General features: G+C 34.9%; 1 protein-coding gene across 1 annotated transcript in view; it reads left to right on the forward strand.

Moving 5' to 3' along the window:
• Nucleotides 1-16,336, forward strand: part of LOC145663928 (cancer-related nucleoside-triphosphatase homolog) — a 32,471-nt gene that overhangs the window by 15,234 nt on the left and 901 nt on the right. Inside the window, exon 4 of the mRNA XM_081730133.1 lies at nt 12,981-13,172. Coding sequence (XP_081586259.1) covers nt 12,981-13,172 — 192 coding nt within the window. The remainder of the gene's footprint in view (nt 1-12,980; nt 13,173-16,336) is intronic.

Genomic DNA, 16,336 nt, shown 5'->3' on the forward strand with positions numbered 1-16,336 from the left:
GTACAGGACCCTAATATGTATCATGATAAATTTGGGTGGTCCACCTCGTCCCCTTTTAGGGGTACAAAATTGCCAAAAATATAAACGTAAGCAATACGTTATACCACGTGTTTGGTTTTCGGCCTAATTTATCTCCTTGGATGAGGTCCTATTACCTTATATAGTTATATGGGCGTATACAGGGGTCCATTCCCTTTCATAAGACATAGGTATATTAATGCACCCCTTGAAAAATTTGGGAGGGGTACTTTGGCCCACCCCTTAAATTTTGGAAATTGCCAAATCTAAAAATTGGGTGTGGTAGCCTAGGACCATAGTATGTACCTCTATCAGTATTGGGTGTCTATGTCGTTCCCTTTCATGTGTAAAAAATTGCCAAAAATTCAAATTTCGGAGGTTTTTGACCTAATTTATCCCCTTTGATGAGGTGCTATTACCCTATATGGTTATATGGGCGTATACAGGGTTCCATTCCCTTTCATAAGATATGGGTATATTGGTGCACCCCGGGAGAGGTACCTTAGCCCACCCTTAAATTTTGAAAATTGCTCAATTTCAACATTTGGTATTATAGTACTGGACCCTAACATGTATTATGATAAATTTGGGTGGTCCACCTCGTTCCCTTTTAGGGGTACAAAATTGCCAAAATATAAACGTAAGCAATACGTTATACCACGTGTTTGGTTTTTTGACCTAATTTATCTCCTTGGATGAGGTCCTATTACCTTATATGGTTATATGGTTATGTATAGGGGTTTATTTCCTTTCATAAGACATAGGTACATTTGTGCACCCCGGGAGGGGTACCTTGGCCCACCCCTTAAATTTTGGAAATTGCCCAATTTAAACATTTGGTATAATAGTATAGGACCCTAATATATATTACTGTAGCTTCGTTCCCTTTTAGGTGTACAAAATTGCCAAAATATAAACGTAAGCAATACGTTGTACCACGTGTTTCGTTTTTACCTAATCTATTCCATTGGATGAGGTCCTATTACCTTATACGTTATATGGTCACGTATGGGGATTCATTTCCTATCATAAGACATAGGTACATTTGTGCACCCGGGAGGGGTACTTTGACCCACCCCTTTAATTTTGGAAATTGTCCCTTTTATATGTTTGGTATTATAGTATAGGACCCTAATATAAATTACTATAAATTTTGGTGGTTCACCTCGTTTCGTTTCATGGGTACGAAATTGCCAAATTTTAGTACAACCACGTGTTTGGTTTTGGCTCAATTCATCCCCTTGGATGAGGTCCTATTACCTTATATGGTTATATGGTCATGTATATATTGGTCCATTTCCTATTATAAGACATGGGTACATTGATGCACCCCGGGAGGGGTACCATGGCCAACCCCCTTAAATTTTGGAAATTTTCCAATTTGAGCATTCGGTATCATAGTACATGCCTCAACATGTATCATGATAAATTTGGGTGGTCCATCTTGTTCCCTTTCATGGGTAAAAATTGCTAAAATATAAACATAAGCAATATGTTGTACCATGTGTTTGGTTTTTGGCCCAATTTCTCCCCTTTGATGAGGTTCTATTACCTTATATGGTTATATGGTCATGTATATGGGTTCATTTCCTATCATAAGACATGGGTACATTGACGCACCCTTTAAAAATTTGGGAGGGGTATCTTGGCTCATCCACTCGGTTTTAGAAATTGTTTAATATAAGCATTTGGTATCATAGTACAGGACTTCAATATGTACCACTATAAATTTGGATGGTCCACATCGTTCCCTTTCATGGGTAAAGAACTACCAAAAAAATCAAATTTCGGAGGTTATTGACACCTATTTAGCACGTTATATGGTTTATTACCTTTATATGTTTATGTTCCCTTTTAAATTTGGGAATTATCAAATAACAAAATTCGGTAAACATTTTCTGGGACCCATTGGTGTTCCTCTTATGACCAAATATTCAAAATTTAAACGTTATTGACCGGCTTTATTATTGAATAACTACAGGATTTATTACTTTTTCATAAGACACAGGTGTATTTGTGTACCAATCTTAAATTTTGGGAGGGGTACATTTCTTATTGTCATATCAATAATTGGTAATTGGATAGTATCTCATTCATTGGGTAAATCATTATGATCACGTGATCGGTTATTGACCTATGATGGGATTAGGAGTCCAGGACATTGGTACATTGAAACTTTGTAGGATAATTTGAGAATGCGTCATTGGTTTTGATTATTCCCGCCAAATATAAACGTAAGCAAGACGTTGTACCACGTGATTGTCCTTGATGAGGTAGTGTACAGGGATTCATTTCCTTTGTTGTGGTACTTCTTAAGTTTGAGTACACACACACTTCTAGAAAACAGTTGGTTCTACTCAGGTAAACAATTGACGGACATTATTGACCTTATTGAACATATAATGATATGATTAACTCTAAGACTTAGGTATATCAAGAGAAGTATTCTTTAAATTTGGGAATGGTGATAAACAGAATTTTAATATAAGGTGCGAAATTTGAAACAATACATTGAACTTTAGTCACAGATCATAGTCTAAGATCATTGGTGGTGATTGATTTGAAATCTGATAGCTAACCTTATTGAATCTTATGACTCATAGACGAAAGGCAATACATGCTACAACAGTTTGAAATTTAATCATAAGGTGATGTAATCTGACACTAGCAAAGTTATTGTTAATGCAATTTGATTGGATGATCACTATCTTTCCTGCAATCTGATTGGTTGATCACTATCTTTCGTGCAATCTGATTGGTTGATGATTTTCAAATCTTTGCTGCATTCAGTTTTAAGTTTTGTTTAACATTTAAAAATCTTGGTTTCGTTCAACATTTTGCACTCACTGATAAATATGATCAAAAACCGTTTATTTGTTAATCGAATAGTTAAAACCCGGATAAAGTTTGACGGTTAACCGTGAAACGTAAAATTTTTAGTTTGAAATTTTTTTGTTTGAAACTTTGTTTGAAAATTCTTGCTTTCAAATTTTTGTTTGAATTTTTTGTTTCAAAATTTTCAAAATTTTGTTTGGGATTTTTTCGTTTGAAATTTTTGTTTGAAAATTTTTGTTCGAAAATTTTGTTTAAAAATTTTTTGTTTGAAATTTTTCGTTTCCAAATTTTTTGTTTGAAATTTTTTGTTTCAAAATTTTGTTTGAAAATTTTTTCGCTTCAAAATTTTGTTTGAATTTTTTTCGTTTGAAATTTTTTTCGTTTCAAAATTTTGTTTCAAAGATTTTTGTTTGAAATTTTGGTTTTTCAACATATATAAGTATCGTTCGAGTTAGTATTCATGATAACATCATCATGGCTACTTGTCTGCAGTTTCTAAACACGCGTGATGTGATGAAATCATTTACCAAGATAACTGATTTACAACAGAATGTACCTTATAGAATCTTAGCTAGCCAAATGATCCCTACAAAGTTTGGATTAAGAATCGTAGTGAAGCTTGAAAATGATAAGAATATAATTTTACCAGCAAGATATTTACCCATGGAAGCATCAAAACAAGAAGAACTGCTGCGTTTCTTAAATTCTGGATCTGTATCTTTATGTTACAAAGGATTCTTGGGTCGAAGTCATCAATTTGAATTTAGTACACAGCCAGATTCGTCAGCAATTGTGATGAAATCATGAATTCAAACGTCAGCACGTCAGACATAGTTGTATGAATTTGGTTGGTCAGCATGACGTCAGCAACTGTGATGAAACCATAAATTCAAACGTCAGCACATTCCTTTCCAATGACGTCAGCCGTAGCTCTATAAATCAACCAATACCGTGAAATCATTTGAGCAAGTGCTTTTCAGGAGGAAAGATGTGTACTTCTAACGATAAAGAGTTCATCTTCGCAAGCTATTATCCAATAAATATATTTCAAACAAAACATGTGATGATTGGTATCAGTGCTAGAACATTTGAACCAGTAATTCGATTTGGCAAAGCAGAACAATTTGGTGTACAACTGACCTGTGAAGAATGGCAAATATTATGTTCACCAATCGACCAAATGAACGATTATTTTCATGATGAGCTAAATGTGACCATAGTCAAATCATTAGGCTCAAATCATGAAGTGGTGCTGCGTACAGTCCTCGAAGAGAAGATGGTGCTGTTACGTAAAAAGAGTACATTCCATGTCCCTCGCAACATGGTGTATCTAACACAAACGGAATGGAACAAATTCATCAGTGTATTTCAGTGTGTTAAACATGCAGTGGAAGTGTGCAACAAAACAAGTATATTCCTGAAAAAGTACTATTTTGAAAAATGTGTTATGCATATTGTACAACATGTATCTAGATATTGTGATGGTTGTCAACATCGTTCGTGGGTGCATAACTGTATTGATAAACAGTTTATTTGTGATCAAATGGACATTGAGTTTCCACCAATTGATATTGCAATAGACCTTAAAAGACTTCAATTGGAATTAAAATTATACGCTAAAGACAAACTAGTGCAAGAAGTTCAAAATACATTGTATCTACAATATCCAGATCATATATCTGGTATGGATGTATGTGGAGTGTAATAAAATGATCCATTTTAATGAATTGTGTTTTTTCATTTCAAGTATATGATGCAAAACTGATGACGTTGCATCATGTTCTGACGTTTACTATTGCACCACAATGTTGCCAGAGGTTTTAGTTCTAAACAGTTCCGGTTCTTTACTAATGAGTGCACAAACTTTTAAAAATGTCAAACCAAACTTTGAAACAAAATTTTGAAACGAAAAAAATTGGAAACGAAAAATTCAAACAAAATTTTAAAACGAAAAAAATTTTCAAAACAAAATTTTGAAAAAACAAAATTCGAAACAAAAAAAATTAAACAAAAAAATTTGGAAACGAAAAATTTCAAACGAATAAATTTTAAACAAAAAATTTTCAAACAAAAAAAAATTCAAACAAAAAATTTTGAAACAAATTTCAAACAAAATGCTGAAACAAAAAATTCAAACACAAATTTGAAACAAGAATTTTCAAACAAAAACTTTCAAACAAAAAATTTTCAAACCAAAAAAATTCACGTCTCACGGTTAACCGTCAAACTTTATCCGGTTTTTAACTATTCGATTAACAAATAAACGGTTTTGATCATATTTATCAGTGAGTGCAAAATGTTGAACGAAACCAAGATATTTAAATGTTAAATAAAACTTAAAACTGAATGCAGCAAAGATTTGAAAATCAGCAACCAATCAGATTGCACGAAAGATAGTGATCAGCCAATCAGATTGCACGAAAGATAGTGATCAACCAATCAAATTACATCAACAATAACTTTGCCAGTGTTGTAGCATGTATTCCCTTAAGACTATGAGTCATAAGATTCAATAAGGTTAGCTATGTATCCCTGTACACTACCTCATCAAGGTCAATCACGTGGTACATCGTATTGCTTACGTTTATATTTGGCTGTAATCAATACCAATGACGCATTCTCAAATTATCCTACAAAGTTTAAATGTACCAATGTCCTGGACTCCTAATCCCATCATAGGTCAATAACTGATCACGTGATCATAATGATTTACCCAATGAATGAGATACTATCCAATTTTAAGAACAATTACCAATTATTGATATGACAATAAGAAATGTACCCCTCCCAAAATTTAAGATTGGTACACAAATACACCTGTGTCTTATGAAAAAGTAATAAATCCTGTAGTTATTCAATAATAAAGCCGGTCAATAACCTTTAAATTTTGAATATTTGGCCATAAGAGGAACACCAACATCTACAATGGGTCCTAGAAAACGTTTACCAAATTATGTTATTTTATAATTCCCAAATTTAAAAGAGAACAAAAACATATAAAGGTAATAAACCATATAACGTGCTAAATACTTATCAAAGGGTCAATAACCTCCGAAATTTGATTTTTGGTAGTTCTTTACCCATGAAAGGGAACGATGTGGACCATCCAAATTTATAGTGGTACATATTGAAGACCTGTACGAAGATACCAAATGCTTATATTAAACAATTTCTAAAACTGAGTGGATGAGTCAAGATACCCCTCCCGGTGCATCAATGTACTCATGTCTTATGATAGGGAATGAACCTATATACATGACCATATGACCATATACGGTAATAAGACCGCATCAAACGGAATAAATTGGGCCAAAAACCAAACACGTGATACAACATATTGCTTATGTTTATATTTTGGGATTTTTTTTTTTACTCATGAAAGGGAACAAGGTGGACCACCCAAATTTATCATGATACATATTGAGGTCATGTACTATGATAGCAAATGCTGAAATTGAAAAATTTCCAAAATTTAAGGGATTGGCTATGGTACCCCTCCCGGGGTGCATCAATGTACCTATGTCTTATGATAGAAAATGGACCCCTATACATGACCATATAATCATATTAGGTAATAGGACCTCATCCAAGTGAATAAATTAGGTGAAAAACGAAACACGTGGTTGTACTAAAATTTGGCAATTTCGTACCGATGAAAGGGAACGAGATGGACCACCCAAATTTATAGTAATATATATATATATATATATATATATATATATATTAGGGTCTTATACTATTATACCAAATGTTTAAATTGGGCAATTTCCAAAATAAAGAGGTGGGCCAAGGTACCCCTCCCAAATTTTTAAAGGGTGCATCAATATACCCATGTCTTATAATAGGGAATGGACCAATATACATAACCATATAATCATATAAGGTAATAGGACCTCATCCAAGGGGATAAATTGAGCCAAAACAAACACGTGGTACAACGTATTGCTTACGTTTATATTTTGACAATTTTGTACCCCTAAAAGGGAACGAGGTGGACCACCCAAATTTATCATAATACATGTTAGGGTCCAGTACTATAATACCAAATATACAAAATGAGCAATTTCTAAAATTTAAGGGGTGGGCCAAGGTACCCCTCACAAATTTTTAAAGGAGTGCACAAATGCACCTATGTCTCATGATAGGGAATAGACCCCTATACATAACCATATAACCATATAAGGTAATAGGACCTCATCCAAGGGGATAACTTAGGTCAAAACCAAACACGTGGTACAACGTATTGCTTACGTTTATATTTTGGCAATTTTGTACCCCTAAAAGGGAACGAGGTGGACCACCCAAATTTATCATAGTGCATGTTAGGGTCCAGTACTATAATACCACATTTATAAAATGAGAAATTTCTAAAATTTAAGGGGTGGGCCAAAGTACCCCTCCCAAATTTTTAAAGGAGTGCACAAATGTACCTATGTCTTATGATAGGGAATAGACCCCTATACATAACCATATAAGGTAATAGAACCTCATCCAAGAGGATAAATTGGGCCAAAAGAACAAACACGTGGTACAACGTATTGCTTACCTTTATATTTTGGCAATTTTGTAGCCCTAGAAGGGAACGAGGTGGACCACCCCAAATTTATTATAATACATGTTAGGGTCCAATACTATAATACCAAATATATAAAATGAGCAATTTCCAAAATTTAAGGGGTGGGCCAAAGTACCCCTCCCAAATTTTTAAAGGAGTGCACAAATATACCCATATCTTATGAAAGGTAATGGACCCCTATACATGACCATATAACTATATAGGATAATAACACCTCATCAAAGGGGATAAAATCGACCAAAAACCAAACACGTGGTACTACGTATTGCTTACGTTTATATTTTGGCAATTTTGTACCCCTAGAAGGGAACGAGGTGGACCACCCAAATTTATCATAATACATATTAGGGTCTTGTACTATAATACCCAATGTTTAAATTGGTCAATTTCCAAAATTTAATAGGTGGGCCAAGGTACCCCTCCCAAATTTTTCAAGGGGTGCATTAATATACCCATGTCTTATGAAAGGGAATGGACCCCTGTATACGCCCATATAACCATATAGGGTAATAACACCTCATCAAAGGGGATAAATTAGGTCAAAAACCCCCGAAATTTGACTTTTTGGCAATTTTTTACCCATGAAAGGGAACGACATAGACCCCCAATACTGATAGAGGTACATACTGTGGTCCTAGGCTACCACACCCAATTTTTAGATTTGGCAATTTCCAAAATTTAAGGGGGGTGGTACTATGTACCCCTGCCAAAATGTAGGGGGTGGGCCATGGTACCCCTGCCAAAATTTAGAGGGGGTGGTCCTATGTACCCCTCCCGGGGTGCACAAATATACCCATATCTTATAAAAGGTAATGGACCCCTATACATGACCATATAACTATATGGGATAATAACACCTCATCAAAGGGGATAAAATCGACCAAAAACCAAACACGTGGTACTACGTATTGCTTACGTTTATATTTTGGCAATTTTGTACCCCTAAAAGGGAACGAGGTGGACCATCCAAATTTATTATAATACATGTTAGGGTCCAGTACTATAATACCAAATGTTTAAATTGGGCAATTTCCAAAATTTAAGGGGTGGGCCAAGGTACCCCTCCCAATTTTTTCAAAGGGTGCATTAATATACCCATGTCTTATGAAAGGGAATGGACCCCTGTATACGCCCATATAACCATATAGGGTAATAACACCTCATCAAAGGGGATAAATTAGGTCAAAAACCCCGAAATTTGAATTTTTGGCAATTTTTTACCCATGAAAGGGAACGACATAGACCCCCAATACGGATAGAGGTACATACTGTGGTCCTAGGCTACCATACCAAATTTTTAGATTTGGCAATTTCCAAAATTTAAGGGGGGTGGTCCTATGTACCCCTGCCAAAATTTAGGGGTGGGCCAAGGTACCCCTGCCAAAATTTAGAGGGGGTGGTCCTATGTACCCCTAGGTCATTGACCCCGGGCCTTGGGGCCCCTCATTAAAAATAATCAAAAGTTCGGCAGAGTGCCGCCATTACTACTTCCTCCAAACCTTCTCAGGTTTCAGGTCATCCTATCCTTGTTTCTGAGTGTGTAATAAAAAAAGAAAAAAAAGACTGAATTATAAAATAGTTTTTCATTCTATCTTTCCTTCCCTTTGTTGGTTTGTTGCTAGTGGGTCATCCTCCAAACCTTCTCAGGTTTCAGGTCATCCTCTCCTTGTTTCTGAGTGTGTAATAAAAAAAGAAAAAAAAGACTGAATTATAAAATAGTTTTCCATTCTATCTTTCCTTCCCTTTGTTGGTTTGTTGCTAGTGGGTCATCCTCCAAACCTTCTCAGGTTTCAGGTCATCCTATCCTTGTTTCTGAGTGTGTAATAAAAAAAGAAAAAAAAGACTGAATTATAAAATAGTTTTTCATTCTATCTTTCCTTCCCTTTGTTGGTTTGTTGCTAGTGGGTCATCCTCCAAACCTTCTCAGGTTTCAGGTCATCCTATCCTTGTTTCTGAGTGTGTAATAAAAAAAGAAAAAAAAGACAATTATAAAATAGTTTTCCATTCTATCTTTCATTCTCTTTGTTGATTTGTTGCTAGTGGGTCATCCTCCAAACCTTCTCAGGTTTCAGGTCATCCTATCCTTGTTTCTGAGTGTGTAATAAAAAAAGAAAAAAAAGACAATTATAAAATAGTTTTCCATTCTATCTTTCATTCTCTTTGTTGATTTGTTGCTAGTGGGTCATCCTCCAAACCTTCTCAGGTTTCAGGGCATCCTATCCTTGTTTCTGAGTGTGTAATAAAAAAAGAAAAAAAAGACTGAATTATAAAATAGTTTTCCATTCTATCTTTCCTTCTCTTTGTTGATTTGTTGCTAGTGGGTCATCCTCCAAACCTTCTCAGGTTTCAGGGCATCTTATCCTTGTTTCTGAGTGTGTAACAAAAAAGAAAAATGTCCCTTGAAGAAAAGGCATTGGCAGCAGAGAAAACAAGTTCAAACTATATTGAATCTAGCCAATATGTGGTGTTGCATGAATAAAGTTTACGGTTAGTAAAATGTAGAAGTGCGTACAGTAGATCACTGAAACAGTAACGGCATATTTCAGTCACGAAAATATATAAAAATTCACTTATCTTTCTCTTTTCTTTTCGCTTTTCATTTGAAGTACTCGTAAAACATCCCGACCAAAGAAAGAGACACACACTCACACTCACTCACTCTCACTCTCTCTCTCTTTGAGATGATAATAGTATCGATATATATGAAAGAAACCCAATAAATACGAAAGTAATTCACAATTCCATTTATTATAGTGAATGGAATTGTAAGGTACTTTCGTATTTATTGGACTTCTTTTATGAATCTATAATTTACTACATAAAAATGTCAAGAAATCTACTTCCTTACTCTGAAGTAGAACTTTTTCCGCTTCTTCGCTGTCTTCTTATGTCCAGGGGTGCACTGGCTCCTTGAAAAAAGCGGTGGTATACATGGCGGGAGGGCGCCATAGCAATTTGTCGCTATCATGTCATTTATAGATGCTTATTCTTACAGGCATCTAATATTATATATGTGACCACAATGAATTTAGCTATGACGTAAAGACGTAAAATTGAAATAAGAATAGTTCTGACAAAACCCTAATTAATTTCCATTTTCATTTAACATTTATAAACATTCATAATATCATGACAAAAGCCTTGTCTTTTTTTTTTTTTTAAAAAAAAGCAATGGATATTTTTTTATTTATTATATTTACAGGGAAAGTCTATTCCAAATTAACTTAAATTTCTAAAAGTCTTCTGAATTCTGTGCTCTTCTCACACATTTTGTCTATACTGACATAGTTGTCGATTTTGGCCAAAATGTCTCTTTCTAAATCTATTAGAAATAATGATTTCAGATGTTCATCAGTAAGTCATGAGTAGAGCCTGGTATTATGTAGGATATTTAAGCATCGGAAAACATCGTTCACATGATACTTGGATTACAGGTAATGTAATAAGTTATTTATAAACTTCGAGTGAGTACAAATTATACTCAAAACCAGGCCAGTAGCCAGCCCAAAAATATAGTGGGGGGAAGTAGAAGTTAGGGGGGGGGGTGATCCAACCATATTATAATTTTTCACCGTATTATAGTTCATTTCTAAGCCTATCGTGAAAATTTTAGGGGGCGGCTTCCTAGACCCCCGTTGATACAGGCCTGCTGAAAACTATATCGAAAAGGCACACTTGCACGTGACTGCTACCTACGTTTTTTAATCCCCGCGTGATCGTGATCTGCTAAAGAACTCTATAATCTAGGGTGGATATTATTTAACTGATATCCGGTTTTCAAAATTAAATATTTTGGCAATATTAAGAAGTAGATGGGATCTTGGTTAAGTCAGATGATAATATTTTATTTTGTTTATTTATTTATATTTATAACCAGCATACGTTACCTCAGTAAACGCAGTATCTATTGTAGCTGAAGCATAGGCACTTTAGGTGCGTAGTTTGAAACGGTGTATTGACTCAAATGTAGGACACTAATGTTGAACTACAGACCTAGAGCGTTGGAGGCTGAGCTGCGTAGCAGAAAAGGTGTTCGCAGGTTTTCAATTTGAGTTTATTCTTTATTGATTACAGAGTTTTATGAATCCGTAACAGATTCCATAGGATGGTAGACGGGTTAAAGGCCTGATCCGATTGCATAGTTTGAATGTACTACAACTACATAATCATGTGACCTTGAGCCTAAAAAAAAAGAACATCGTATTTTACTTCATTTATTTATTTACCTACGATAGGTTTTCAGATAGATTAGATTTTTTATTCTCTCAAAATTCAACCTTTTATTAAATTGACCTTTTGCTTTTATTATTATTATTATTATTATTATTATTATTATTATTATTATTATTATAAAGTTTTAGTTTTCAGTTTTTAGATTAAAAGTAAACATAAGGTAAAAGGTGAAATGATGTTCTGACTGTAGGTCAGAAGGCTTGGTGACCACGAGAGTGTACAGAAATCAAATGAGCAATTTCTGGATAAGGGCATAGGTCTTCAAATAATATGCACTAAAAAAAATAATTTGTTGTAGTTCTGTCTCCTGCAGAGAAAACTAAATACATGGAAGTTCGTCGGGACCGTAATACGGCAAATTGTGGAGGCGTTAAAATATTAAATAATACTTTTGATAAAGTGGATACTTTCAAATATTTAGGATCAATATTAACAGACGAAAATCATATTCACGAAGAAATTAAATGTCGACTAAAAGCAGGGAATTCGTGTTACTATTCGGTTCAAAATCTCTTGTCGTCGCGAATTCTGTCGAGGATCATCATGCCTGTTGTTCTGTATGGTTGCGAAACATGGTCGCTTACTCTGAGGGAAGAACATAGACTGAAAGTATTTGAGAACAGGATCCTGAGAAGAATATTCGGACCCAAGAGGAACGAGAATGGGGAATGGCGGAAGCTTCATAACGAGGAACTACATAGTTTATACGGTTTACCCAACATTGTTAGGGTCGTCAAGTCTAGGAGGCTTAGGTGGGCAGGTCATGTAGCTAGAATGGAAGAAAGTAGAAACGCTTTCAAAGTCTTGACTGGTAGACCCATAGGAAAACGACCATTAGGAAGACCTAGGCGCAGATGGGAGGATAATATTAAGATGGATCTCGCAGAGATAGGAATACAAAGTAAAAACTGGATCCAATTAGCTAAGGATAGAAGTCAGTGGAGAGCTTTTGTGAACGCGGTACTGAACCTCCGGGTTCCATAGGCCATAGAGTTAGTTAGTTAGTTCTGTCTCCTTAGTGAATGTAACAACCAATGACAAATGAAAATGATCAAGCAATAGGTATACACTAAGTCAGTTAATTCGATTAATACATGAGTCATTTGCTAATATAAACTCAGCTGTTCTCATTAAGTGTCGTACTCTTCCCCAATTATAGTATTTTCATTTCTTTTCTGTGTGAGTACATTTTCATCACATCCATCAATTTTCATCATTTCTCTTAATTTAATTGTTTTAATTTAATTAATTTCTGTTAAATTAATTGTCTAAAATAAACATAAGTATTCTTCTGTTTAGTGGAAATTGGCAATTTCAGATCTCACGGAGCATCTTGGTTCTGGACGAAATTGGAAAAATGGAAATGTTTAGTAAAAAATTCGTACAAGAAGTGAAAGCAGCGTTTGCGAACTCAACTTCTGTAATCCTGGCCACTATTCCTATTGCGAAAGGCAAACCTTTACCGCTTGTTGAAGAGCTGCGCAAAAATCCACAAGCGACTGTTATTCAGGTAAGTGCAACCTTTGATGAGCATTGAGAATTGGTAAATTGAAAGAAACTCCGAAATCCCAAAAACAAACATCTAAAGTACAAGATTTTAACTTATATAAGCTCACCTAAGAAAGCTGGAATAGCCCTCTCAAGAGATAAATGCTCTTTTATTGAGGAACTTCTGTTAAAAATGAAATAGCATCTAATGTACAGTCGCCTGCGAAAATGCACACCCAATATATTTTATTTGTCAAGAACATTATGTATAAAATATAGTAGTTACCGGTCTACAAAATCGAATCATCCATTTAAAAAATTCGACTTCGCAACAGGATCAAATTGTTGGAAACTAACGCTTCAGATTTCCTTCACTTTTCTATCATTTTGTTGATCTTTTCATTCATACATCATGCTGTAAAATTTATGATTAAGATAAAAATCAAGGCTGGACCATTCATCTTAAAACGACCATGGATCTTTTAAACTAATAGATAAAATTCTATGAAATTTTGTAACGTACAAATATCTACAAGGGTACATTGTTTGATGGTGATGTGAGTACCACATGATTAACAGTGTTGTCGACCTAATATAAAATTATTTTTTTAATGGTAGTACGTGAGGTTATTACATATTTCAAATCTACATGTTAAACAAAATCTTACGATACGCGTTACAAAATAAGGACACTAAAGTATCACAAATTTTGAAGGTCTCTACAACAGTAACAACGCAAGTGAGACAGACGTGTCAATATATATCAAACGTACTTTAGTGTCGAATGCTTTGATGATGATATGACGTATTCCTAACAAGCAGGAACAAAGTTACGAAGAATTGAAAATTTTACTTCAAAAGGTTTTATTTCGAAAAAGTGCTTAAATAAATATAGCATCCAATCACATAGATGGTTACGAATAGACATAAAAATCGTAATGCAGATTATAGCAATTTGATATCTCAACCCGTTCCGGAGATGCGAAAAACATGGTATACATTGATATACTGCTTAAAATTATCATCATCATCATCATTATAGGTATTCTGCCATTATTGGCAGGTCACTTGCTGCAACTGAGAAGTTTCCATGCTCTACAGTCTTCAGCTAATTACTTCATCTTCACATACGATTTTTATGTTTTGTTATTGGTCATTAATTGTAGTCTCGTTCGGGGCCGCGGTGGCTCAGTGGTAGAGCGTTCATCTCTGGTGCATGCTGTCCTTGGTTTAATTCCAGCTCGCGCCAAGTGAACTTTGTGGTGGACAAACACCGTATGAGTAGATTTTTTCGGGGTTCTCCCGTTTAGTCCCACTTTTTTCATTCCACCCTTTCATTCATCACCGTCTCCTTTAGCCTAGGCGGCATAACCGTGGGACGTAAAACTTCCTTTTGTAGTCTCCTTCGCCCCCTCTCTCTCTTTCCTGCCACCATACCCTCTAGCACGTCCATCATGATTCAGTTCCTTCTTAGCCAATGTCCCAACCAGTTCCTCTTCCTTTTCTTATTGATATCTAAAATTGTTCTCTCTTCCCCCACCATTTCTAACACCCTCTCATTCGTTTTCCGCTCGAACCAGCTAATTCTTTGCATTCTTCTCCACACCCACATTTTGAAAGCTTCCAGTCGTTTTTCATCATTTTTCGTAATGTCCATGTTTGTCACTCATATACTCCACACGAAGCATTTTATGTGTCTTTTTCTCAGCTCTTTATACAAGGTCCCACAAAATAGTATTTTCTTTCTCCTAAAGGCTTCTTTCGCCATTCCTATCCTTGGTTTTATTTCACATCCTAAAATTATGTAGTTGTAGGAATTTGTTTTAAAAATAGTGCTTCCGTCTGAGCAGTAATTTTGGGTAGTTAAAATTACATGCTCTCTCAATTGCATAATTTAAGCACTATTGGAAACTTTACAATGTTCATAATATCTCTGGAAACTATAGACTTTTTCGAAGTAAAACCTTTTAAAGAAAGTAAAATTTTCACTTGTTCATCACTTTGTTTTTGTTCGTTAAAAATACGTTATATCATGGTCATAGTATTCCACACAAAATACTTCCCATGTGCATTAACACGTCTATCTCACTTGAAGTATTACTGTTGTAGAGGTCTCCAAAACCCGGATGTTTGTGCTACTATAGCGTCCTTGGATTGTGCTTCTGAATAATGAATGTGATATCATAAGTTTTCGTTTAACATTTAGATTTGAAATATGTAAAAATATGTAATAACCTGACATAGTGCCATTAAATATATATATAAACATGGGTTGGATATTCTGTTAATCGGGTGGTATTGCGTAGTATGGCAAACAATGTTTCTCTGTCGATAGTTGCATGTTATAAAATGTGGAGGTCAAAATTGAAAATACACTTATTGCGATATGAAAATTACACCTCGATGACTTTCTGGCAACATCATAATCCGGTCGCATAAAACTTCCTTGATTTCTGGTCAAAAAAAGTTGTGACATGTGGTTTTCGCAGATTTCTTTTGAAATTAACACCATTCAGGGAATTCTACAGAGACCGAAACAAATCAGTCTGGTGATGCCAAGTTCGGACTATACGGTGGATGCATTCAAACTTAACAGCCAAGTTCTCCCAATTCCTGATGGGTCATTAAATATGCATGCGGTCTAGCGCTATCAGCGTGGTATACGACACCCTTTCTGTTCACCAGTTCCGGCTATTTCTTTTGTATTGCTAGTCAATCGCGCAATCGTTGATGTTCCGAGTCTATCGTTCTCGGGTTATGCGAATTATATATAATGCTAGAACGAAGGATACAACTAGTTGACAAGCATATAATACACAATTTGTTACTTTTTGATGTCTCTTTTTCAGATTGTTTGACTGGAATAGTCATAGTCACTTTTATTTTACAAACGAAAAATACCGTGCTAACTTTGATCAAATATACGATTATTAGGCGGTCTGAAATATTGCGTTTAATTTGTGATTTAGAATTTCAGCTCCAAATGTAACATGTACCTTTCTTTTCCTTTGGGAGAGATGATGTTTTCCAGCATTGGGAAGAAAGCGTAATATATTGAAGAGGAGTTTCTACAGGTCTAATAATTTGTCTTAGGATAAGTTTTGTTTTTTGCGTTATTGGCATCAAATACTTTAAATAAAGAATGAAAAACTATTTTGTAACTGCTGCTTGGGGGATTACTTTTAA

The sequence above is a fragment of the Thermobia domestica genome, chromosome 11 (assembly GCF_964235325.1).
Source record: "Thermobia domestica chromosome 11, izTheDome1.hap1.1, whole genome shotgun sequence".
NCBI classification, from domain to species: Eukaryota; Metazoa; Arthropoda; class Insecta; order Zygentoma; family Lepismatidae; genus Thermobia; species Thermobia domestica.